A 27,475-nucleotide genomic window follows, 5' to 3' on the forward strand; every position below is an offset into this window, starting at 1 on the left:
ACTGCTAGGTTGGCAGAAGCTGGGGCGGTGCAATGGGAACTCACCCCATTGTGTGGATTCAAACTGCCAACCTTCTCGCAAGCCCAATAGGCTCAGTGGTTTAGACTACAGCACCATCTGTGTCCCTGTGACCTGGGAGTAAGCTGCACTGAATGCAATGAAACTTGTTAGAAATCATGTGTAGGTCTGCAGTATAAACTGGTTCAAGTCTGCAATGTAGGTTCGTAGCTGCTTTCTATGATCATTCAACAGCCCTGACTTTTGTCAGATTTTGCAACAGTGCCAAACAGCATTTTCCTTGACAGTGCCCGTGGTCAGACATAGCAGAAATGAGATGCTCCTTGTGAAAGAGAATTGGGTTCCTTCAACTCTGGTAGTGGGGCCAAGATTACAATGTGTTTTGGACCGAACATGCAAGGGTTTTAAAAAATGCATCACTGTGGGGGATGTCTTAAAAAAACCAAAACAATTCTCTGGTGATGTGCATAGAAATATTGAAACAAAATAAACTCACAAAATCAAGAAATACAGCATGAAAGCAACACTAAAGCCAAATTATCCCCCTGCTGGTTTTATACTGCTTTTAAGGGAACTGTTATGCCTATGTTCTTTTTAGATGGATTTTGGCTTTTTGTATTATTTATAATTGATTTTACTGTTTTTATTGTGTTTGTTGTTTACATTTGGGTTTGTTATTGTATTCTTAATGGGTTTGTAAACCACCCAGAGAGCTTTGCTGTATGGGGGGTGCATACATTGAATAAACAAACTAAAGCAGTTATAAAATAGATCTTGAAAAACAAAACAAAAACCCAACACATACCAGGCAGCAAAAAGGCAAGTTTTAAAACTGCATAAAATGATATCAAGAACATAAGAGCCCCTTCAAGTTGTGCGCTCTGTTCTCACAGTGGCCATCCAGAAGCCCCACAGGCAGCCCATAAACTGGACCTGCTTGATTTGCACTCTCCCCATGTGATTTGCACTCATATCTTGCTTGTAGGCTCCCCATGGGCATTTGGTTGGCCACTGTGAGAAAAAAATGGCCACCAAGCAATGGCTTTTCCCATCTGCCTTGCCCTGGTCTCCAGCCCTAGGGGCCCTTCCCAGACCATGACACTGAAAACAGCAGAATCAGCTGGGAAGAGAGTACAGGGTTTTGTTTTGTTTTATATATAAAAAATGTTATAAGTTGTATGTCCTTGTTTCTCAATTTGATCCTTTTACATCGGTTTGCATGTTTTGTGGTACAGTGGTACCTCGGGTTAAGTACTTAATTCGTTCCGGAGGTCTGTTCTTAACCTGAAACTGTTCTTAATCTGAAGCACCACTTTAGCTAATGGGGCCTCCTGCTGCCGCCGCACCGCCAGAGCACGATTTCTGTTCTCATCCTGAAGCAAAGTTCTTAACCCGAGGTACTATTTCTGGGCTAGCGGAGTCTGTAACCTGAAGCATCTGTAACCTGAAGCGTATGTAATCCGAGGTACCACTGTATTTTATGCATTTTGACTTGCCATTGTTTATACTGATTATAGTTCATTGTGATTGCTAAGTGCAAACCTTTTAATTATTATTTGCTGATATTTATTTTTACTGTTTGCCATTATATTCTAATGGATTATTGAATATTGCTTTATTTAAGTTATTTATTTTAAAGTTATGGTTTTTTATTGTGACTTTTTTTGTATTGGATCAGATTGTTATTAGGTGTGTGATCTTTGATGTTAATCTTGTTGTTTCTTCAGCTTCTAAACTGCCTTGTGTTTGGTCAGTGTTATTTTTCTAGAAAAAGAGGTGCTGGAACTCACCAGGAACACCTCCCTTATTCTCTCACCTCTACCTGAGAGGTGCCAGAAGTGAGTTCCGGCAGAAAAAAAAAGCCTTGTGTTTAGTAATATAGAAAGTCAGTAAACAAATTACAAGTGAAATGAAATAAAGTGAAATGAAAATGGTGGATTGGATGCGCCTTTGGTGTGATCCATCAGGGCTTTTATTATTATTCCAAGCTACTGGTTTTCAGAGGCATACCACCTCCAACAGTGAAGGACATAGACACCACATCTAGCAGCCACTGATAGCTTTATCCTTCGTGAACATTGCCCTTCATTACAGCTTTCCAAGTTGGTGGCCATAACTACATCTTGTAGTTGGGTGCTGGGTGAAGTGGTGTTTCTTATTGTCTGTTCAGAATTTTCCAACATTCAGCTCCATTAGATGATCACAGGTTCGATTATTATGAGAAAAACTTCTCTCACCCCACAATGCATGGTTTTATACACAAGTATCATGCCTCCCCGTACTTGCTTTTTTTTTAAAAAAAAGTAAAAAGGCCCGAATGTTGTTTGTAACCTTTCCTTATAGCATTGTTGCTACAGCACCTTGATGAGTCTTTTTGCCCTTTTCTGCATTTTTCCAGCTCTACAATTTTGAGGTCGAGAGGTACATTAAAACATTTTTTCTAGTTCATTTTTATCAAGAGCTTTCAACATTAGATATAGCAAAAACCAAACTAATCTAAAGGGAGAGAGAAGTAGCAAACCAAGAAAAATAAAAAGAGACACACATAGGGAGAGAGAGAGAGAGAGAGAGAGAGAGAGAGAGAGAGAGAAAGAAAGAAAGAAAGAAAGAAAGAAAGAAAGAAATGCATTCCTGTATGTATCTTCATTTATCCCAAATATAAATCTGTGTGAGAGGTACATTAAAACAAAGCAGCTTCAACTCTTTCCTTCCCTGCTGCAATCCCACATTTACTCTCATCTGAAGCTTTTATTTGCTTTGTGGGGGGTTGGCCCATTTACATGTAAGTTTCCCCTGGATTTCTCTGAATCATAAAAAGAGGAAAGTTTATATCTTCCTCTGTTAAGGCAAAGCATAAAAACACAGTCTTGGATTGCATTGTGACCCTAGCGATGAAAACTCTTGCTGAATCAAAAGCAGCTGATCTAGTAATAGTATAAAATGATCCCGTTTTAATACTTGACAAAAAGAAAGATTTCACATGTTATGACCTAATGGCAAATACTTAACTCTGGGTAGCCGCTGGAGAATATCTGACTTGACTGAATCGTATGCTGACTTCAGAGAAACCCGGATCATGACTTCTAACTCTCTGAGATGTCTTGCAGGTCTGCCTAAGTCAATGATCTGTATCCTTGATGGTTTCTTTGAAAATGTGGTATAGGCAATTTATCAAGCCCTAATGAAACATTTGATCACATCCTAAACAGTAATAGATGGCCAGCATGATTAATCTCCTCCAATCTCACTATTATATTAAAAAATAAAAGAAACATCAAATGTCCTACTCTTGGAATAGGAACATTCAACCTCTATCTAGTCAGCAATTCCTCTTCTTTCCCCCTAAGATTACAAGGTGGTGATTGGAAAATGGCCCAAAAAGTCTTTTTTCCAATTAATGCCCTTTCTTCTATCTCACATTTGCTTGAATAGTGTATATATATATATATATATATATATATATATATATATCCATCAGATTATGTGTGCACCAAGTAAATTACATAATCCCCACCTACAATAGGGAATGCAGTCCTGAGATGGGTGGGAGAGCCTGTTTCCTTAAAGTGTTTTGTGGAGGTTTTAGAACTGTTATCGAGCACCGCATTTAAGATCGAATTAAAGCCAGAGGCAATTATGATGCAGTTATTTGCTTTCTCCACAGACTTTGAAAGGCAATGGGTATCCATTTTGTTCAATGTCGAAGTCCAAAAAGCGACTGCATAACTTTTCTCGATTGCTCTCCTGTCAAATGTACCGAGAAATGAAGCAGCTTCTTAGCCGTGTGGGATTTTCAAGTTCCTATACTATTATCGCCGCGCTACCTGGGAGCAATCAAGTTGCCTAGGCAATTATACTTTTTGATGCATTAGGCTTGGGTGGCAGAGTCGTTTTGTAGGAGAAGTAAGTAGTAAGTAGTAAGCTGTGACACTGAAGTCCTCTTGGCTTTCTGTGTATCAGAGAAGAGCGTACGTGCTGTGTGGATGTGTTTGCTTAGGAATAAATTAGCATATTGAACACCCCTCCATGATCCAGATGGCAGCCGACCCTTCACTCCGCGTGGAAAGGAGATGTGGGGGAAATAATATCGGGAAGTGGAGGTAAAAAAGGCTGGTAACCTCCGCCAAAGTGACAAAAGCTTAATATAAAATATGAGAGCCATATATCATGGGGTTGACAGGAAAGAGAATGGTACAGGGGGAAGAGAATACAATCTGATATCCAGGAGAGAGGTCAGGCAAAGACATCAGAAGTGATGGAATCTGAAGGATATACTCTGACACCTCTCTGTCCCCTAATACAATGAGTATATTAAAAGACGAAAGCCCCCTAGTGAAACCTAAATGGAGCCAGATGGGGAGATGGAAGATGAAACACCTGTGGCTCCTGACATCAGATAGCTTGAAGAATAGAGATGCAGGGGGGTGAGGCAAGCATGGAGAGAGAAAGGAGAGATGTATGGAGGGTGAAATAAAATGATGCTGTGGATGCCACAGGCACACCAGGGGCAGTGTAAACTGCAAACAAAGCATTGTCAATTCCACGAATGGGTGAAAAATGCAATTCAGTTCACATTAAAAGGCGAACCTGCCTAATGTGCGTTTTCGAAAGCAATGCACAACTCCGAATGCAGACGTTATTCAAGATTCACACTTCTCCAAATTTTGCAGTGTAGTTCTCCAGACCCTTAGTGTGTGTAAAAAAAAAAAAAAAAAAAGCATATACTCGGGTAATGCATTTGTTACTGAACATAATATACAAAAAACACACCACATTAGGGGAAATGGCTTTGAAAAGATGCATGTTAGGCAAAAGTTAATGCCTCTGTTAGCAGAACTCCCCACTAAAATGCTGGTGGATATTTGCAAGGATTTGGGGTTTTTTTTGTTTTAATCAGATGATTTGGAAATATGGAGAACTCAACTTAAGATTGGAAAAATGAGAAACTGAGTGAAATCAAAACAGAGAGAATCACCCATCTCTAGGTAATGCCCATTGTAATTATTATGAAAGGAGAGGTGGTAGTCAAGGATCATTAGATGACAAGCCTGCAGCTAAAGCTCTGTATTTTGTGTAGATTTTTTTAATGTACTGTGCCTGCTTGATACATAATTGTTTTCAAAAAGTATAGGGTTATATTCCACTACGTTTGAGTAGACTGATTGAATTCAATGCACATAACTAACTGAAGCCTGTTGATCTCAATGTGTCTACTTATTGGATATAACCTATTATAGTTCTAAAACAGGCAAATGGTGCTTTTATTTATTTATTTAGAATACTTATATCCTGCTTTGTACAGTCCCAAGAGGCTATTGAAGCAGCATTTAAGATTTAAGATTTAAGATAAATTTATTGTCATTGTCCGTATATACACAGTATACACAACAACGAAAATCAAACACCCACCCAAAGACCGGGTTCACATACACATTTGCACGTATCTCCAACACTCTCATCCTATTCAGACATAATCTATAAAAACATATCATACTCCAGAATGTAACATAACCTATTAAAAGCATAACATAACCTAAAAACCTGTCTCATTCCTTCCTACTCCCTGCTTGCTATTTCTTGCAACTGGCCCTGAGATCATTATTTAGTGCAATCAGAGCTCTTGGATAGAAACTATTCAGAAGGCGTGTGGTTCGTGTTTTCATTGTCCTATATCTTCTGCCCGAAGGCAACAGTTCAAAGAAGTTGTGAGCAGGATGGGTGGGATCTCTCAGGATATTGTGTGACTTCTTCAAAGTGCGAGACGTGAAGATCTCATCCAGGGTTGGTAGTTGGAGCCCAATAACATTCTGGGCAATTTTAATTATTCTCTGTAAAGCTTTTTTATCCGTTTCAGAGCTGCTCCCATACCACGATAATATACTATAGGTTAAGACACTCTCGATGGTACTGTGATAATAGGACAGAAGTAGGTGCTGAGATAGATTCAGTCCCCTGAGCATTCTCAGGAAATACAACCTCCCCTGCACCTTCCTCACAACCATATTAATATTTGCAGTCCATGAGAGGTCCTCAGAGATGTAAATGCCCAGGTATTTAAAACTACCAACCCTCTCCACCTCCTCGCCATTTATGTGCAATGGTAAAAATACACTTTTCTTTCTCCTAAAGTCAATTATGAGTTCTTTGGTTTTTTTGGTGTTAAGCATAAGATTGTTTTCTTTACACCATTGAATTAACCCCTGTACTTCTTTCCTATAAGCAGTCTCATCGTTCTCACTAATGAGCCCCACCACTGTTGTATCATCCGCAAATTTGATGATTGTGTTGGACTTATACAGTGGGGTGCAATCAAATGTGTACAGGGAATAGAGAAAGGGACTTAGCACACATCCCTGAGGGGCTCCTGTGCTTAATACTAGAGTAGAAGAATAGTAAGGGCCCATTCTCACTGTCTGCGGCCTATCAGTCAGGAAATTCCTTACCCACAGACAGATCTTCTGATGTATACCCAAATTGGTCATTTTAAGAAATAACCTGTCTGGCAGAATTGTATTGAAGGCAGAACTGTAGTCCACAAACAACAGCCTTGCGTAGGTTCCCTGTCGTTCTAGATGACTCAGTACAGTATGGACAGCGATGGAAATAGCATCATCAGTAGATCTATTTCTTCTGTATGCAAACTGGAACGGGTCTAGAGTGGATGGAAGACCAGCCTTAATATGATCTAGCACCAATCTCTCAAAACATTTCATAACGACAGATGTTAGGGCTATTGGTCTATAGTCATTGAGAGATACCACCACTGACTGCTTGGGGACTGGCACTATAATCGATGTCTTCAGGCAGGTAGGGACAGAACCCTGCAACAGGGATAGGTTAAAAATGTCCGTAAACACACCAGCTAATTCTGCAGCGCAGTCCCTAATAGCCCGTCCCATGATTCCATCCGGTCCAGCTGCCTTCCTAATGTTAATGCTCCGAAAGGCACGTTGTACGTCACAGGTCTGTAATAAAAATGGTTGTCTATCAGTAGTAGTTTCTGATGATGTGCTGGTAGCCAATGCTGTAGTGACGGTAGTTCCAGTTCCCACCTCAAAGCGACTAAAAAATTGATTCAGTTGATCAGCCAGGTGCGCACTGCTGCTAGCCAGTTCGTTTTTAATATTTTGCCCTGTAATTTGTCGCAGGCCTTGCCATACTCGACGAGGGTCGGAGCTCTCAAAATGTTTTTCGATCCTCCGGCAGTACATAGCTTTGGCGTTCCTAATGCCCTTTTTCAATTTGGCTCTGGCTTCTCTATACTGTTGCGCATCACCAGAGTGAAAAGCAGCATTTCTTGCCTTTAACAGAAGATACACATCCCTGTTTAGCCAGGGCTTGTTGTTAGGGAACACCCGTATTTGTTTGGTGGTAGTGACAACATCAATGCAGCTTTTAACGTAGAACAGTACTGTTGAAGCGTATGTGTCCACATTATTCTCCACAAAAAGCGACCACTCGGTGCTCCGAAAGCAATCTTGAAGTTGCTCAGATGCACCTACTGGCCACACTCGTATCTCTCTAGTTGATGGTCTAATTCTGCGTACGAGAGGTCTATATGATGGTATCATAAGTAAAGATATGTGGTCTGACTGCCCCAAATTGGGCAAGGGCTTGGTCTTGTATCCATGCATGATGTTACTATATACTCGGTCCAGGGTATTTCCCCCCCTAGTGGGACAATCAACATACTGGTGGAACTTAGGGAGCACAGTCCTTAAATCGGCTCGGTTAAAATCACCAGCAACCACAAATGCTCCATCCGGGTGGGCCCGCTGCTGTCTGCTAATAGCAGTTAGCAGGTGGCCCATAGCTGTAGTAGTGTTTGCATCGGGAGGTATATACACCGCTGTTATTATAACAACATTAAACTCACGTGGCAAATAAAAAGGGCGGCACTTCACCACTAGGTACTCCAAGTCAGGAGAGCAATGCGTGTCCATTTGTTTGATGTCCGAGCTCCAGTTGTTATTTATATAAACGCAAATTCCTCCTCCTCTGCTCTTCCCGGATTCGGCGGTTCTATCCGCTCTAATTACTGAGCGTCCTTCTAGCTGCAGAAGTCCCTGTGGAAAGGAGGGATCCAGCCACGTCTCTAGAAGGACCATAACACAGCAGTCCCGGATACTTTTCTGCCGAGAGGTAATAAGTTCCAACTCCTCTACCTTGTTGGGTAAGGATCTCACATTTGATACAAGGAGACTTGGCAATGCAGGCTTGTGGGGATTTTTACCTAGCCTCACTCGTAGACCAGCCCTGCAACCCCTCTTCTGCTTGCGCCCCCTCCGTTTTCTTTTCTTTCTGGCAAGGAGAGCAAGGGGAGTATCCCAAGAATGTGCAAGATATGGAGGCTCTCTGATAAGCTCAGCTGGAATGTTATAGGTTGAGACCTCCTGGCTGCAACCTTCTCCTCTGCCGATACTTAAGAGCTCTTGACGACTATAAATTACTTGTGCCTGAGTATTCACAGTCCCTAGCAGCAATAAGTTCACAAATAAAAATAAAACACAAATCACTGAATACCGGTCTTCGGAGTGCCGAGCCGCTGCAAGTGCTTGCGCCGCCATCTTGAAATCCTACAAGATTTCAAGCATACAACATGTGAATCACATGATCGCTGACGCACAGGTCTTTCTGTACCCAGAAGAGGGCAGAACGGGGGAGTGGAATGGGGGTAATGGCTGGGTAAAATGGGATGTAATCTTGCCTTGCTCATGAGAACTTACAGAATACATGATACTTCTCCAAATCAATGTAAGTCTTGGAAATGAATACCCATATAACACTTTCCTTGTACAGTATCTTTGCTTCTCCATTTGAACATATTTTTTTTTAATGTAAAAGGTGCCTATCCCTTTACATGTGTTCAAGATGTTCCTATGGAACATACTTTTTAGGAAAAGGGGGTTCTAATCAGACATGCTGGAATCTTACCTCCAACCATTTGAGACCTTGCACACTCTGTGAGATTTCATGTGATTTTGGGCAAAATCTTCCTCCAAATGGCCATGATTGTGCCCAAAATTGGTGGCCATTGGTGGAGGCAGCAGGGCAGGCACGCCCCCACAAATCTCTAAAACATGGGTGCTGTTTATATTTCAAAAATCCAACTCTTCTTCCTGATTTGTATTTTCTAAATTTGTGTCCCATGTGAGGTTTGATGAAACTACTCTCCCCCACAAAAAGCTTTAACTTCCCTACTGTTCCCCCAGTTTTTTTTTTTGGGGGGGGGGGAATCACTTTCCTGAATCCATACTGGTTAAATGTTAAAATGCACATGATTTCCTAAAAGGCACACCTGCCAAGAAATAACACTATCAAAGATTGGAAGAGCGATTTGCTCTAGCCAAAACTGGAAAACAAAATTGGAGCTCTCGGTGTTTCTATTACCTCTGTGGATGACCTAGAATGCTGTTCAGCTTTGTCTTCTTAGCTTGTCTGGTAGATGATTTGAATGTCAGTCTGTCTAGTCTTGGCATAAATATCATCCTTCACCTCTGTTAGTAAGAAAAGGATACTTATATATGAAGGTAGACTGCCAGAATCCAAACCAATATTTATCTAGTGTAAGTACTTGACATTTCCAAAGCATTGTTAAAATAATTAAGTTGTTAATTATTTCTAAAGAAAGCAAATGTTACCATTCTTTTTCTAGAGATGTGGAAGCTAATGGAGAATGCTAAATGAATCTCTCATTGTCACAAATGAGTCAGACTGAATTATAAGTGGAGGATTGAGGGCTTCCTGTCTCTCTGTTTCAAGTTACAAGTAGGTAGCTGTGTTGGTCTGCCGTAGTCAGGGCTTGTGGGATCCATTCAGGGCTTCTTGCTTTCCCTATATACAGGCATCACATGCCCCATAACTGTCCCATTTTACTTGGGACATCTAGGACTCACAGAGGCCAATCCCAGCTTCTCTTTGCACCCCAGAATGTCCCCCCTTTTTTGGTCTGGCACTCCTCTCCTGGTGCCAATGTTGGAGGGTATGGCACCATATGATTTCAGCCTATGAACTTTGGAACATAGCTACTGACTTGAATCAATGTTCCCTGAAACAAGCTGTTTGCTTACTGCAGTCTTGGAATGGGAAACTTCTATGACTCAGTGACTAGTGGTATCATTCTAGGATGGGAAACAAGGAGGAAGTCATCAGTTTCATTAGTGTATGCAGAATTGGGTACAATTGAGTCTTTTGACAATGGTTTGAATACTGATGGGGTAAATGCTATAGGAGGTATGGGGTGGGGGAATCATAGCAAATCTTGTTCAGTCCACACACATTTGTTGTGATACACCTATATAAAGCATCCCCGTCATTCAGGAGGGGATAATTCATTTTCATTCAGATTCAGCTGGTTCGAGAGGTGAGCTTTTTCGTATAGTCAGCACTGCTATTCATATCCACCCTGAGTCTCTGGGGGATTCCCAGGATGAGATGTGCCTGTCACATCTCATGCTGAAAGTCAGCTGTAATGGCAGATATAGGCAAGTGTTAACACTTTAATGTCTGCTAGGAATGTCTGCTCCACTAGGCCCAACACTGGGCGATTCTGATACATCAATCAGATGCTAATGTTACAAATCATGGGCCTGCCTATTTTCTAATGACATTGAAAATGCAGGAAATGCATAGATTTTCTTCTTATTTTCAGCTAGCTCCCTAATAATAATAATAATAATAATAATAATACTAATAAAAACCACAGATGTGTTCGTACCCTTTCCTTTTAGAAGACATCTGAAGGCAGCCCTGTTTAGGGAAGTTTTTAATGTCTGATGTTTTATCACATTTTTTATATTCTGTTGGGAGCCGCCCAGAGTGGCTGGGGAAACCCAATCAGATGGGTGGGGTCTAAATTAACAACAACAACAACTTCCTCTCATGATTTACTTTTCTTTACTCTAAATCACCACCATCAACAGTAACTTCCCTTAGCAGTAATGATGTTAGTGGTTTCCTCTATCACTGGGAGCTCTAGTGCTGTGCAAAAGGAAAAAAGAAAAAGATACAGAAACAAAGAAAGAGAACAAAAGAAAGAAAAGAAGAAGAAAATGTTCTCCAGTTTCTTGAAATGTTTTTTCCCCCCTCCTGCAAAAGAAGTTCCCTCTGGGATGTGACACTCAGAAAGTTGCACAGAAGGAAATGCAGCCTTGGGCTGAAAATTGTTCCCATCCCTACAATAAGTTATGAGAGTTTGATTTGTAGAAGCATCTCCTCACTGGTCCAATGCCTTGGGGCATCCAGTAATATATATCCTTTGGAGCCCCGTTACTTGCAGCTCCTATATATACGGTGCAAAAGCCAAATTCAATGACATGATGCTAGATTACAAAAATGTGTACAGTGGTACCTCGGGTTACATATGCTTCAGGTTACATATGCTTCAGGTTACAGACTCCGCTAACCCAGAAATAGTGCTTCAGGTTAAGAACTTTGCTTCAGGATAAGAACAGAAATCGTGCTCTGGCGGCGCAGCGGCAGCAGGAGGCCCCATTAGCTAAAGTGGTGCTTCAGGTTAAGAACAGTTTCAGGTTAAGTACGGACCTCCAGAACGAATTAAGTACTTAACCCAAGGTACCACTGTATGTGTGTGCGAGAGTGATACCACATAGCCAAGAGGCACTATATTTAAAGCAGTATCATGCCACTTTAAACGGCCATGGCTCCGTCACCCCAGGAATTCTGGGAACTGTTGTTTGTTAAGGGTGCTGAGAGATGTTCAGAGAACCCACCATTCCCTCACAGAGCTACAGTTCTCAGGGTGGTTGAACAATCAGTCCCTCGCCCCAGGGAACTCTGGGAACTGTGGCTCTGTGAGAGGAATGAGGATCTCCTAACAACTTCCAGTGGTCTCTGGTTTACAGGGCCGGAAATGAATTTTACTCTCAACCACAAATGGCTCTAGACTGAGAGGTGTTTTTTTTTTTTTTTAAATGATATTTATTGGAATTTTTTTTAGAGTTACAAAAGAAAACAAAATAGAAAAAGAACAAAGAAAGAACAAAGAAAAACACAAACCACATCCAACAATACAAATTAAAAAAAAACCCAAAAATACACCGCAAACATTTAAAAACAAATCCATTATTCTCAAATCCTCAACTGTCATTACCTTCTTTCTTTGACCTCCTCCTCCTCCCTTTTTTTGTATCCTAGTTGTTAATTGTTGCAGCAAATCCTTTCCATATTTCATAAAATTCTGTCATTACATTACCTTAAACTATTTTAATCTTATCTTACTATAAAAAACCTTGAAACTTAAAACTTAAATCTTATTTTTACCAACTTCTCATAACCATAATATTCTTACATAATTCTTTAAACATTTTTACTAAAGCCAAGTAATTTCATTCCAACATTTTTCTAACATTCATCAATTTTATAAAACAATCCTTCTAGTATTTTTCTAACATTCATCAATTTTATAAAACAATCCTAGTAGTAAAAAAAGAAATAAAAACAATCCAATCTTCATCCAGAGTCCCTTCCTCCTGGTCCCGGGTTTTGTCAGTCCTTATTATCCCATCGATCTAGCGCATTAACCTGGTAACCTTATATCCGAGGCCCTTAAGTCTCTTCCATGTCCCTTCCGCAGCTCTTCTTCATATTTGTAACTGTATTTTCCCTTGTCTCCTGCTCGTTTCACTCGTGGGAACTCCAGCTTAACAATATTTTTGACCCTTCTCGACAGATCAGCCCCTTTTCCATAATCGACACTAAATTCCATGTGGTATTTAAGAACATGTTTCAAAATCCCTTCAAAATTAGGAGCCCCCACAATCCCAGACATCTCACAGCCCATTGCCAGACTTGAAAAGTCCAAACATCCCTGCATAGGGGGGTCTATTCAATCCCCCATTTCCAAACCAAACCAAACTTTTTCTTTCCAAATCTGGCTTTTTCCAAGTTCATTTGTCAAATCCGAAAGCTCATATTCCTGTAGGGCCTGTTCTGTCAGGACACACTCCTGATTTAATTCCTGGGTGGGCTCCACATATTTTCCCACTGCCTGTTCAAAATTTCCCACTGCCTGTTCAAAATTTCTAATCGAATCAGCCATTAAATTCGTCTTCTCATGTAGCTGTTCCAGTAGGGCATTTGTTTTATAGAAAGCACACAACAGAGCTTCTGAATACATTGTCCTACAAGGTCAGAAGTCTATTCCCACGATTGTAATCTGTAACAGCTGCCAGCTCCTCGGAGTTGGTTACAGTTTCACAGTCTCCCTCTAGGGGGAAAACTTCTATTTGTTCTTTCTTTTAAAGACAAGTCTAGCAACAAAAGTTTCCTTTTTCAGATATTTTGTCAATATTTGTTCCTTTAAGAAGCGAAGGGGAACAATGGAGTCAAAGTTTCTCTTCTTATAGCTATCTGTGAAAAACGTTGTCTCTGGTCAATGAGCTTCAAAAAACGTCAGTCCTAACACCCCGCTCCAGGATCAGGATGGTGGAAAGTTACTTTACTTTACCCTCACTTCTGCAGGTTTAAACAGTCCGAAAAAATCCCCCCTCTTCTCCTGCTTCCGAAGGGGGTTCAACAATTTTAAATGATGAAAGTTAATCTTTTACAGGCGATTTTCTGAGCTCTAGTTTGCCATGTCTTTGCTTTAATCTATCTACAAAGAAACGGAAGGCTGACTTCCTGTTTAGACCTTCCCGTTTCAGCGCCAAACTGAGATAAACTTTTAAGTCCAATTTTCCTTTCTGCTCACAAGTCCTTATTTAGAGTCCAATTGTCCGAGCTTAGGTACTCACGGGTGATTATTTTAGAAGCCAGATTGTCCCAGGAAAAAGGCAGCGCTCTCCGGCAACGGCTGTGCGGCTTCGCTCCACGGAAGAAGCAGTTGACTCTCAGCACCGCGCCACTTCCCCCTCTTCGCTCCGGAGCCCGTTAATGGGTTCTTTTGCGGGTTGGGGGGGCGCTAAGGGTGCCCGCCGAGTCCCATGGTCACAGGCTTCATCCGCCTGTGATTTTTGAATGGGTCCCCGCTTCGCCGTAGTGGAAAAGACCCGATTCCCGTGGAGCTGGTCCCTCCAGTTCAGAGGGAATCCGCCATTAGACTGAGAGGTTTTTTGCCTTTCAGTTGATAGCAAGTGTTTGCTAGGCATCTCACCTTCACTGTCACAAATTCGGAAGATGTGGAAATGGCATTGGGCAGAGTATAGGCATATAGACCCCTTAAGGGGCCTTGGGTGGTGAACAGTCCCCAGCCCTAGGCTGAGAAGGCTGGTCTGGTCAATAGCCATCTCAAGTTACCCACAGTCCCAGTCCTGTAGTATTGCGCCACATTGAGTCTTCAGTGCTGCATAACTCCCAATACAATGCCCTGTCAGGTGTGCAGGGATTAAGATTGGACTTCGGGTCAGAAGATCCTAACCAAAGCCTTTGCATGCAGCCCCACCGACTGGTCAAACTGTGGCCAATTTTCACAAGCATGTCTCTTGGTCTGTTGTTGGCTTGCACCCTCACCTGGCCTTGAAGGCGGCCGCAGGATGCCTGCCCCACAATCCTGGGAAGCACTTGGGGGCAACTAGTGAGATCACCCTCTTTGGCATTCATTGGGCAGGGGAGCAGACAAACATTCTCAGATGTTAACATTCACTTCTAAACTTGCAAATGTCTTGAGTTCCCATCCACTGGGTACAGAATGAAACAAACTTCCAGTTTCAGCCCAATAAGCAATTTATTTTTTGTCCAGTTGCAGAGAATCCTTATTTGTTCACATTATTATTTCTAGAAGATTGTGTGCAGCTCAATATCTTGGCAGAATGATTGGTTTTAGATGCCTATCTTTCACATGAAGTGAATGATTGAAACTAAGCTGTTTTCACCCACCAGCAAAGCATCTAGTCCTGTTTACCCACCATGTCACGTAATTTCATAAGATACATACTTTTAAAAATGAGAATATTTCTGCACCCTCCATGCTCAGATATGGACTTGCAACCAAACTACCCGCATTGCTCTTTGGTGGTAGAGGGGGAGGGGTAAACACCAGGTTGGTTAGTTGGCAAGTAATAGGAAATTAATAGGAGGGACATGGGTGGCGCTGTGGGTTAAACCACAGAGCCCAGGACTTGCCAATCAGAAGGTTGGCAGTTCGAATCCCCGCGACAGGGTGAGCTCCCGTTGTTCGGTCCCTGCTCCTGTTAACCTAGCAGTTCGAAAGCACCTCAAAGTGCAAGTAGATAAATAGGTACCGCTCCAGCGGGAAGGTAAATGGTGTTTCCGTGCGCTGCTCTGGTTCACCAGAAGCGGTATAGTCATGCTGGCCACATGACCTGGAAGCTGTACGCCGGCTCCCTCAGCCAATAAAGCGAGATGAGCGCCGCAACCCCAGAGTCGGTCATGACTGGACCTAATGGTCAGGGGTCCCTTTACCTTTACCTAATAGGAAATACCCCTTATGGAGAATGACTACTAGTCAGAAAAGTGAATTCTGGGCTTGACTGGCAAATGGTCTTACCTGCTGTGAGTTATCTTCCTGTGTCTCCTCTTTAGACAGGCAACCAACTGGGGCTTTTAATTGTTCGTTATTCCAGGTTTTGCAGCTGGTTGTTTAGATTTGAAATTGGATTTCCGATTTTAAAGGTTGCCTTAGTTTGCTTTTTAACTGTGAATGTTGTGCTATTGCCTTGTTAATTGTGACAAACTTTGTGACATGGGATCTATGAGCATAAGGAATGAAGAGACAGCAAGTAAAAAAAAAAAAAGGAAAACATGATCACAGAATTTTGTTGTCAAATTTGTATAGCATCCTTCATCTGAAGATCCCAGGGTGGTTCACAATAGAAAAATACAAAATGAGACTACAAAATAAAACAAAAACAAATGAATGACCCCCTTCCCACAAAAACATTTTTAAAATCTTTGCCAAGAGTAATAAATGATTAAATTGCTGAACAGGCTAGTTCATGAAAATTAAAACAATCCTTTTCTTACCATCTGCATAATATTTATTGAAGCCCAGGAATTACTTGAGGAGCCATTCCTAAGCCGAATAATCATGTCACCTTCCTAGAATGAAACATAGACCATTTAGCATTAAAAATCCATGTCCTTGATCCATTCAATAAGCTTTGTAAAAATGAATGTTACATACCAATCAACTGCCCTGAAAAAACTGAGACATTCAATTTCCCCCCATGAGAGCACAGCATCCATTTAGGGCGCCTTGCTCTTGGTGGTTTTAGGCTGAGATCTCACCCCCCCCCCAAAGCACAAGTCACATGAGTCATGCGACTTGCCCAGCATTTTGGACCCAGAAGATGGTGTCCCAGATTTGGGCCACATTGTGCTGCAGGATATGATGTTAGCTACTGGGCAGAATCTATACAGTGGTACCTCGGGTTACATATGCTTCAGGTTACAGACTCTGCTAACCCAGAAATAGTACTCGGGTTAAGAACTTTGCTTCAGGATGAGAACAGAAATCGTGCAGCAGCGGTGCGGCAGCAAAGGGAGGCCCCATTAGTGCTTCAGGTTAAGAACAGTTTCAGGTTAAGAATGGACCTCCAGAATGAATTAAGTTCTTAACCCGAGGTACCACTGTACAGTGCAATTAATACACAAAGGGCATCATATTAGTGACAAGAGTGAAGCCTTTGCCAAAGACTAGCTGAGCTGCAGTGATGTCATAGAGGAGTGGAGCATGTGGAGTTGCTGGCTGCTATTGGCTAAACTGGCCTGAATCTAATAAGACAGACACAAGCTGGTATAAAGGAAGACATGGGCCTCAGAAAGGAGGATGCAGAAACCTCTGAACTGAGCAGCAGGGAAGGGTGTATTTAGAAGAGGAGTACTGGAAGGGAAGAGAGGAGAAAGCAAGATAAGCTGAGAAAGAATGTGCACAGAGAAAAAATACACATGGCTCTCATTTTCAGATTTGCAGGCCACTAGTCTGAATATATTCGGTGTAAAAACAGTGAAAATTCCAGGAGCCCCCTTTGCCTTGCTTAGAAAATATATCAGCAGGCAACATAAAATGCTCAAATCGGTTTTACGCTTCCTACTGTTGGGTCACTAAAGAATGAGGGAGAGATTTATTTTTTAAAAATCTTACTTCCAGTAAACATACTTAGTTGCTCTTTCCTAATGTCTCGGTTGACATTTAAGTGTTCACAAATCATGCATTTCTAATAATCTTGGGAAAATGTCAGTGTGTTCTCTAATGGGGTGCTTCTGCAGAGTAACCTCTGGCTGCCTTTTACATGTGGGCTTTCAGCGCCATCACTTATTGCCAGGCCACTGCATCTGACGAAGTGCCTAACCTCATGTCACTGAATAAACAGATGCACCTCTCAATGAGGCTTCTCTTAGAAGCTTCTGCCTTCTGGTTACCACACAGAGGGAGGAGTTTCAAAAGAGCCAAGCAGTGCTATTTTTCTAGAAAAAAGAAGTGCCAGAACTCACCATGAACACCTCCCTTGTTATCTTAGAATGGCAATGGTGCCCACCTGAGAGGTGCCAGAACTGAGTTCCTGTGAGTTTCCACCTGGAGCCAAGGCAGCTTTTTCTGCTTTGGATGCCATGTTTGAAGAAAATAAAGATATTTAGCAGAGTGGAGGAAAGATATCTCACCAACTTAAGTGGAAGATTTTCTAAATTTAATCTCTGTTTATGAGAGGATAGTGAAGCAAAATTCCATATGTCGGTATTAGAGTAGAGGAGAGAGGCGTGGGTGCCCATAATAATTTTTCCAGGGCAGGGGGAAGAAAAACAATGGAAGCAGGAGCGGCCTAGTTGTTCAACCCCCCCCCCCCCCAAAAAAGAGAGAACAGTGACTGTACATTTTGCTTCACATCTCAGGTTCTACAAGTGGTTTTGTTGAGCTAGGGTGCTCAAGTATTTTACTTGATGTTAAATGCACAAACCTACAGTTACACTCAAATTCCTGTTTTGCAGAAGGGAGCGGTTTGGAGGTACTCCATGCTGTGAGATGGTGGAGATATTTTGTTTGTGTGTGTGTGTGTGTGCACGGTTGATTTTAAGAAAGGAAGAGAGCCGAAAGAAACCTCACCAGCTTTGAGGCAACAGATGCACGAATTTCCCAACACTCTTTGAGGCGGATTTCAAATAACACTATTGATAGTCAACCTAAAGAAAAGCCAAGGGTAATTAGGTTTCAACCACCTGAAACAGAAGGTTTCAGATTAATCCAATGTGCCCGATGCAATCGTAATGTAAATAATTATAGACATTCACAGTCTGAAAAGTTTGCTCAGCTTTTCTTTTCCTCCAAGGTGACATTCATTGGTTTCTGACTATTTGACTAACTGCCTGGCTATGTACGCAGCAAATGTTTTTCTGCTTTACAAATCTCCTTGGGAAAAGGAAGCTACTTCAGCCTTATAACATGTAAAGCTCTTAACACAATTTGCACTGAATCATAGAATTGTAGAGTTGGAAGGGACCCCAAGGGTCATCTAGTCCAACCCTCTGCAATGCAGGAATCTCAGCTAAAGCATCCATGACAGATGGCCATCCAACCTCTGCTTAGAAACCTCCAAGGAACGAGAGCCTACAACCTCCAAAGGGAGACCATTCCACTGTCGAACATGGAGAGAAATAAACTGAAACGGGGCGAGGAATAATAGCAGAAGTTTAGAAAACAATTTTTAAGTGCTTATACCAGCTACATACCAGTTTAGTTGACATGCTTGGCAAAAACAACAACAAACAAACAACAACAACAACAGAATGGAGTATCCTAGGAAAAGGCATGGCTGGCCCATACCCTGAAGTGAAGCATTCCACACTGCAATATTTTTTTTGTCACAGAGCCCTCTTATATTACAGTTACCACCACAGACCAATGAGATATAAGCAGCAGGTCCATCAATGAGGCTGTGAGGAATGTTAATGAAGCACTTTGCTACACCTCCCACCTTTCAGAATATTCTTCCTTTTCTGCTTTTCGGCTTCCATTCCCAGAGTAGGGTTTATTTGGGCCCATCTAGAAGAAGAAGAAGAGGAGGAGGAGGAGGAGGAGGAGGAGGAGGAGGAGTTTGGATTTGATAGGGTTTAACTACTGTTCCCAGAATTGGACAAGAAAATTGGCTTCCAGGTGGAAAAATCAAAATTAGAAACAGAATTGCTAGAACCCAAAACTAAGATTTTGTCAAAGATGTATAACTTGCTGTTGAAATGGAATACACAGGATGAAACGGTAAAATCAACTGTGATTAAATGGGCACAAGATGTTGGACATAACATAATGATGGCTGACTGGGAACAGTTATGGACCACAGGTATGAAGTTTATGGCATGCAATGCCTTAAGAGAGAATATTATGAAAATGATATACAGGTGGTACATGACACCAGTCAAGCTCACAAAAATCTACCATTTGCCCGATAATAAATGTTGGAAATGTAATGAAACTGAAGGTACATTCTTTCACCTTTGGTGGAAGTGCCCAAGGATTAAGGCTTTCTGGGAGATGATTTATAACGAACTGAAAAGGGTATTTAAATATACCTTTCTGAAGAAACCAGAAGCCTTTCTCCTCGGCATGGTCGGCCAAATGGTGCCAAAGAAGGACAGAACTTTCTTTATGTATGCCACAACAGCAGCAAGAATACTTATTGCAAAGTATTGGAAGACGCAAGATCTACCTACCCTGGAAGAATGGCAGATGAAGGTGATGGACTACATGGAACTGGCAGAAATGACTGGCAGAATCCGAGACCAGGGAGAAGAGTCGGTGGAAGAAGATTGGAAGAAATTTAAAGACTATTTACAGAAATATTGCAAAATTAATGAATGTTAGAATGATGTCAGAATGAAGTTAAGTGGTTTAAGCAGCAATGTTTTAAAGGCGTATGAAAAATAGATTATTAACAGGTGAGAACTCAAAGTTATATTATATTAAGTTAAAGGATTAAGATAAAAACAAAGAGGGAAAGAAATTGCTGAATTAACTAACTGAACTGGAATACAAAAAAGGGAGGTGTGAGGAGGTCAGGGAAGCAAGGATATGAATATATGACATGGAAAGATTGATGTGGTTTTTTTAAAATGTTTTTTATCTTTTTTCTGTATTCTGTATTTTTTTTTGTCTTTTCTTCTAATCTTTTTATTTATGTAATTTTTTTCCTTTGAAAACTTAATAAATATCATTAAACAAAAAACAAAAAAACAAAGTCACATCCACACCATACATTGAAATCACATTTAAAGAACATGCGTTCCCCCAAGGAATCCTGGGAATTGTACTTTGTTAAGGGTTCCTGGAATTATAGGGTTTAACTACTGTTCCCAGAATTCTTTGGGGGAAAGTCATGTGCTTTAAACATCTGTTGTGGTTGTGACCTCATTTCCTGCTTCTTCAGTGTGATTTTTGGTATGGCTAGTATCCATGTTGGATTTTTCTTTTAAATAAATCCATTCATTCATAGGAACATATGTTTGTTCCAGGTGGGTCAGTCTTCCAACAACCATAGTTTGACTACTTCAGTCAAATACAGTGGTACCTCTGGGCATGAACTTAATTCGTTCTGGAGGTCTGTTCTTAACCTGAAACTGTTCTTAACCTGAGGTACCACTTTAGCCAATGGGGCCTCCTCCTGCTGCTGCTGTGCCACCGCCGGGCAATTTCTGTTCTCATCCTGAGGTAAAGTTCTTAACCCGAGGTACTACTTCCGGGTTAGCAGAGTCTGTAACCCGAAGTGTTTGTAACCTGAAGCGTTTGTAACCTGAGGTACCAGAAAAGCTCTTTAGTGTGGGAAGAATAAAAACTCCTGGCGAACAATAAATTTATATAAAAAGTAACACGTACCAAGAAGACCAATGGCAAAGGAATTAATAATTGCCACCCCAGGTTCTGGTGCCTCATTTAAAACAATGTGAGAAACTCAAAGCGGCTGGAATAGCTGGCAATTCAATGGGAGCAGGAAAGGTGTAAAACTCTTGGTCCCTTGTGCAGTGGAAAAAATTGATTACTACAGAAGAAGCCTTCCCTTGCAGAGGTTCTAGCTCTGTTTTCCTAATTTCTCTTTCAACAAAGACCATCAAATGCCATTAATCTCCAGCCGGTGAGTGAGGGCATTTGCATGCTATATACACCACAGGTGTTGATGATGAGTTTATTACTTTTAATTATAATAATTCCCATACTAAAGCCAGAGCCAAATAGCTTCTTCTTCTTTTATTTACACCTCCGGTTGTGAAGAAATATGAAAACAGAAAATGTATCATTATATCTTATTGAGGTGATAATGAAGCTGCTTTGCTCACACGAGGGGGGAAATGGTTTTGTGTGTTTCCTCCATGATGAGTCAGTGCGGCATAATAAGCTACCTGGCATTTAGAGGGCGGAGGACGTCCTGCAAGGAGGTCAAGTTATTATAAAAGCACAGCCAGGTGCGGAACGGCGATTTGCTGCTGCAGCAGCTGATCCCAGCCATTTCCTGACATCCAGATACTCAATATGTTCTCTTGAATGTGTTAGGTGCTTCATAAAGCAGCCATTTTCTCTCTCTTCACATGATCCCTCACATCTGCAGCACGAGACATTTGTGTGGACAAACCTCATGGTTGAACTAAGCTGTGCCTAGCTCACAACAAGTAAGCATCGTGTTCACTTTTCTGCCTGAAAGTAAAACTCTTCAGAGGCCAGTCATATGCGAAAAACACAGGAAGCTGCCTCACACCCAGTTAGACCATTGGTGCATCTAACTAAGTGTTGTCTTGCTGGCAGAGGAGCTAAATTGAAAGGAGGAAGCCAAATCATGTGCCATAGGGACTCTCTTCTTGAAATTAAAATAATGTCCAAACATTTGTTAAAATACTCAAAAGCTCTTACTTGTAGAACATATAGCTAAAGAAGAATATATGCAAAGTATTTACATTCACATGGTTATCCAAGCATGGACTTAGTTTTTACTTAGTTGACGATTACAGCTTACTCCTTAAACATTAAAACAAAGTGTGTCTTTCTCTTTCCCATATTTGCACTCAGCCTTCTGTACATTCCCCATCAATTTCCATACTTCTTTCTGTCATATATATTCTCACAGAAACATTAGCACTCCTCTCTATTGCAGAGAGAGAGAGAGAGAGTTATCTAACTCTGTCACTTCTTCAATGTACGTGGAGATACAGCCATTACAATTAAGTCACTCACACACGGAACAAAAAGAAGAATATAAAAAGATACCACCCATGTGACCAGAGGTAACCAATCACATGAGAGTTGCTCTGAGGAACATTCCAGAATTAAACATCCCAGAAATTAAATTCACAGTAATGCATTTAAGCATTCCCAATTTCAGTAAATTAAATCACTGTACTTAGCATGTCTACTCTGATTGGCTGTCTCTCTCCAAGGTTTAAGACAGGGCACATTCCCAATCCAGGGATTGGACCTGGAACCTTCTATAGGCAAAGTGATGCTCTACGTCTGAGGTATAGCATCTCCCATTCTTTTCTCCTCCTCCTTCTAGTAGCAAATACCAAGAATGCTATTTATGCTTCATGACTACACCTGCTGTTGTATGGAACATTCCATCTTTTCATTTTTAAAAAACCTAGTGTCATCCCACTGTTTTCAGATTTATTTTTTAAAATCCCCATCCATTATATAGGGATGGGATATCATGTTATTGACCCTCAATTGCAGCTGGGATGTTAGTAAATAGGATAAAGGGAAAAGTCTAGACAGTCTTGACAAGGAGACCATTAGGTTTATCTGTGCGTTTTAGATAATTCCTTCCCACCTGTAATTGCAAGAGTCTTTGAAAACCCAACCTTGTAAGTAAAACCTGTCACCTGCAAGTGAAAATGTACAAGTTATCGATTCATTTTCATTTATGAATATCCTGGAATTTGGAGATGCACCAGGGTGCTAGCATAAAGAAAACAAGAAGGAAAGTGAAAACAAGAAAGGCAGCAGATGAGCTGGTGAGTAACAAACAAACACACACACACACACACACACACACCACCCCCGCATGATGCTTTAAATGTCATCCTTCAGTCTTTCTACTTGAGCCCCAGCCCAAACTGAGTGCCAGAAGTGTGATGCCACATTCCTAATAATGACCGCTCCCCACTTAAAACGGGGGGCGCCCTTTGCGTGGACGTGTGCAGCCCCTAGATCTGGAGTGGCCCCAACAGCATAGGCTTGGCTTTGCCTTCCCTCAGGTGTGATACCTGGAGGTCTCCGCCTACCTCAGTCAGTTGTCCAATCCCACCTGGGGGAAGCGTTGCCAAGGAGACCAGGCCAGGTAGGGGAGGGATTACCTGCCCACACAATAGAGGGAGGATCTTACCTAGGAATCCTCACTTGGCCACATTCCTAATAAAAAGAGGAAACAGAGTTTTGTGGAATACCACAGCATAGTGCCAGATTACAGCAGTCCTGCAGCACCTTCTGGAACAGACACCTCAGGTAGAAACAGAAGCACAGCCAAACAGTATCCCCCACCCAGACAGGCAATTCAAAAGGATCCTACAATCAACTGATGAGGAGTCTAGAATAATCTACATGGTGCATTTCTTCTGTGGTCCACCAAGCCAATCACAGCCTACTAAAGGCTCAAAAAACCCAATTGTGTTTGCTGCATGCTTGATGCTGCAAAAACAGGGGTGATGCACCTGGTGAACAACCTCAAGGTTTCGACATATGTCCTGCATTCTGTGCTAGCCTTGGTTGGTCACAACAAATGGTACAGACCTCTTAATCCTCATACATTATGAGCCTAGTTTACCAAACCATTTTCATCTGACTCCCATTTCTACTATCTGCTAAGTGAATGGGGTAACACACACAAACAACGCAACTGTTAGATGAAATGATGCCCTTTGCAACTTCTCCTCCACAGTTTGCTACTGCTATACCAAAAGAACTCTTGCCTTATGTTGGCCTTCTTAAATTGCTTTAGCTCAGCTTTAAAACTAGTGTAAGGTAGTAAATAACAACACTGAAGGGTCTCATTGAATCCTGAAGTGAAACTGGTTCTGACGGCAAGCAACAAACAGCACAATTCACCATTTCCCCCAAGCAGTTGTTGACAGTTGTCTTTTTTTCTTTGTTGTTTACAATTAGTCAATATATGTTTAGGCAAAGTAGCAAGTGCCATTGAAAGACCATAGTGCTATTGATGAGTGCTGGAGATATCACAGCAGCAGTCCTAATGAACTGAGCTGAAACTCTGGCTTCCCAAGCTTGTAAAGTGGCCAGTTATCACCACCTTGGTTTGTACGGGATTGGTGGCCACAATGAAGGCACCCAGGGAGTCTGAAGGGTGCAAAGAATTAGCACCCACCTCTGTCCCCAACTGGGATGGCTATAAAGAGGATTACAGAAATTTGTGGAGGGAAAAGCTATTGATGGCTGCTAATCCTGATTTTTTACCTGCTGAATTAGGTGGGCTACAGACATGATCGAGCAGGGCTCTTCTTAGATTCTTAGGTTCCCCAACAGGGCTGGATTAAGACTTTAAGAAGACCCTAAGCACCTTGGTGTCCCCATACATATCTAATTTAAAATATAAACAATAAAACATAAAATTAAATTTTATTTTTTGAAATGAAACAAAACCTACAGTAAGATGAAAAATAATGTTTATTTTTTGCATACTTAACTTTATTTATATTTGAAAAAATTGCTCCTACTTTTGCAAAGTCTTTGATCAGAACCTCATAACTAATCTTATGCAACACATCTGCTTCTATACTTAGTAGAGATAAAGACATCCAGCCTGCCTTGTTGCACAGTTGTTCTGTTGGGATTTTTAATACACTTCAACTGAGAAAATGAATGCTCAGCTGAGCAATTTGTGACCATTAATGTTAAAAATCAAGCCATTTCTGTGGTGCACCCTTCCCTTGATGCTCTAAGCACATGCTTATTTTGTTTGATGGTTAATCCAGCCCTGTTCCCCAAGCCTCAAAAACACATGGGGGCAAATGACTGTCCATACATACTGCCATAACAGTACTTTTTTTTTTTTTTTTTAAATGATATTTATTAAGATTTTCAAAAATACGGAAAGTAAAAATTAAAATACATTCAAAGCCTTATTTTCATACATCCACTTTCCGGGACTCCCCCCTTCCCCCACCCCTACCATATTCCTCTTTCATATTGTTGGCTCCACAAGCTCTCAGTTCTAATTGAAACTTAATTTGTTTAGACCATTATTCGAATTTAAAATTTATACACTCCTCATCAATACCCTTAATAAAAAGACAAAAATTCTCTCCCCAGGGCCCACCCCATTTTCATTCCACAATTTCCCTTTTTTTAATGATAAGGACACCCCACACAATAGAAATATAAGAAATAAGAAATAAAAAGTATAATAGATGAGAAAAAGCTCATTAAAAAAAAAAAAGTTAACAAGCCTTTGGATTTTAGTTCTCCCCCCCCCCCTGTCCCCGGTTTAATTTCCCCCTGACCACCAAACCATGTTATCTGCCTGGAATTCTTAAAGTCCATAAATCACCTATTTCCCCCAACTCCTTGCTGGCTTTTTCTTTTTATAATTATTTTTTAAAACATTTAACTTCAAATCTTTAATAAAACTCCCCCCATTGTTCTTTGCAAGTTGTAGTCCAGTTTCCTCTTGTTCCGCTGCTGAAACGTTCTAATTCAGAAGCTTAATAACTCTGCAGGGATTATTATTATTCAGGAACAAAAACTTGCGTTCAGTCCCTTCCTTTCTTCAATAGAAAATTCTATTGTCTCCTTTAGCTGAACACCCTGTAGACAAAATATTATTTCCGTTTTGCAGCTTTCCCAGAAGATAACCAGTCCTGTAAAGTTCCAATGGTATTTTTCCACTTACGACCATCTTTGTAATGTCCCAAAACTCCTCTAGGGGGATTGTTGTAACTTTGTTTTCTCTAGTCCAAAAGTTCGATTGTTATCCATGTTTTCGCCATTTTGTATCCAAATTTTAGCGAGTTATAGCAAATTGTAACAAATTTAACCAGCAAAGTTCTCATAATAAAATCCTCTCTGCTTTCCGACTTTGACAGCTACTTTGACAGCTGTCAAAATCTCCGACTCTTTTCACCAGGCTCTCTCTTCAATCACCCCGGTTCCCAGGGGGGGGGGGTACGTTTCTTCTCCCTCGATTCTTCCTCCAGCACAGTTCTTATAGTTCCCCATCGTGGAATTCTTAGTTTTAATCAGCAATACACATCTTATTGGACCTTGGTTTCCCCGTCCTTGTTTTGGAAGGTTTACAGTAGGGGGGGGGACTGACTTCCTTTTTGGATCCCCCCCCCGCTCGTGTCCAATCCGAAAAAAAGAATTCTTTTTTTTCTCCTTTTAAACCCGGTTTCCAAATTACTCACGGGCTGTTGTTAAGAAGTCCGAATTTTCAATGGAAGAAGTCAGCGCTCTCCGCCGGATGGCATGCGGCTGCGCTCGGCAGGGATAGCAGAGGACTCAAAGCACCACGCTTCTCCCCGGCACCCGATCCGTAGCCTTTAAAAAGGCTCCTTCACGAGTCGGGAGGGCGCTAGCGGTGCCAGCCGAGTCTCCATGTCCACGGCCTCCGTGGCCGTGGTTTTTAAGGGTCCCCGCATCGCCGGTGCGGTAGGACCCAGCCCCTGCCGAGCAGGCTCCCTCCGGAGCTCGGAGGGAGTCCGCCATTCGGCGATGGCGCCAACCCGGAAGTCCCATACTGCCATAACAGTACTGAGGCCCTCTCAGTCAGCTGCGAGTCTTTGCCATTTCTGAAAGACAGTTTCAGTGCTCAGATCAGGAAGTGGGAAGAGGTGGGTGTTGTCCCAATTACATAGTGTTTTTGGAATCCTGCAGGGTCGAGAGGAGGCAAACCTAATCTGGATAAAATATGGGGAAGTCAGAAGTGGGGCTCCCTATCATAATTCAAACACAAGATCATTTATGCTTGGGAATCAACAGTTTAAGAGCAAACCCATTTCAATGGAGAAAAGCATTACAGGTGAACATCCTAAGAGAAACAAGGCACCAGTTTCAAAACCATCGTGGGCCTTTTCACGATAAGTGGATTTAGAGTACCTTCAGGCTGTCATTGTTTTGCCAGAGGGATGGATTCACATGTCAGAACTTTAGGTTTGCACAATTAGAGTGAATGAAGGTACTCTGTTGTCCTGGGGTGAACAAATGACTGAGAAGATGTATGGACACCTTGCAACAAATCAGAACAAATGCTCAATAAAGGCTGGATTCAAGCTTTGTGCAAGCAGGCATGCTCAATAAATAGGTCATCTAGAGCTGTCCCCACAATCTTCCCCATATATCACCTGTATTCTGCTGGTTCCAAATCCTTGGGCTTCTCAGAAGCTCATCAGGTGTTCTTCAAGAAGACAGCTTTGTCCAGTGCTTCCAGTATTCCCCAGGAACAGCCACAGAGGGGAATAGGGTATGTTTATTCAGTGTGAGAAAAAGTTCAACAGGCCTGACTAGCATTCCCTGTTCAGTAAGCACACATCTCCCAGAACCTTCTTCAATGTGCCA

The 27,475-nt window shown here is 41.6% G+C and overlaps 1 protein-coding gene and 2 long non-coding RNA genes across 3 annotated transcripts in view; 1 reads left to right on the forward strand and 2 right to left on the reverse strand.

The window, feature by feature from the left end:
* The window catches only part of LOC308472869, an 84,181-nt gene that overhangs the window by 50,644 nt on the left and 6,062 nt on the right, over positions 1-27,475 (forward strand). The window lies entirely within an intron of this gene.
* On the reverse strand, positions 5,464-8,585 carry LOC308472804 (uncharacterized protein; the record flags this gene model as incomplete). Its single annotated transcript, XM_080998026.1, has 2 exons — positions 5,464-5,493; positions 6,780-8,585. 2 exons carry the CDS (start codon positions 8,583-8,585, stop codon positions 5,479-5,481), a joined length of 1,821 nt encoding a protein of 606 aa, XP_080854152.1. The 3' UTR covers positions 5,464-5,478.
* Positions 21,878-27,308, reverse strand: LOC308472872. Its single transcript, XR_013983795.1, has 2 exons — positions 27,262-27,308; positions 21,878-22,016 (listed from the first exon to the last, which is right to left on the reverse strand). It is a non-coding gene; the product is annotated as an uncharacterized lncRNA (long non-coding RNA).

Source organism: Podarcis pityusensis, assembly GCF_964106645.2.
Source record: "Podarcis pityusensis genome assembly, chromosome: 3".
Taxonomy (NCBI): Eukaryota; Metazoa; Chordata; class Lepidosauria; order Squamata; family Lacertidae; genus Podarcis; species Podarcis pityusensis.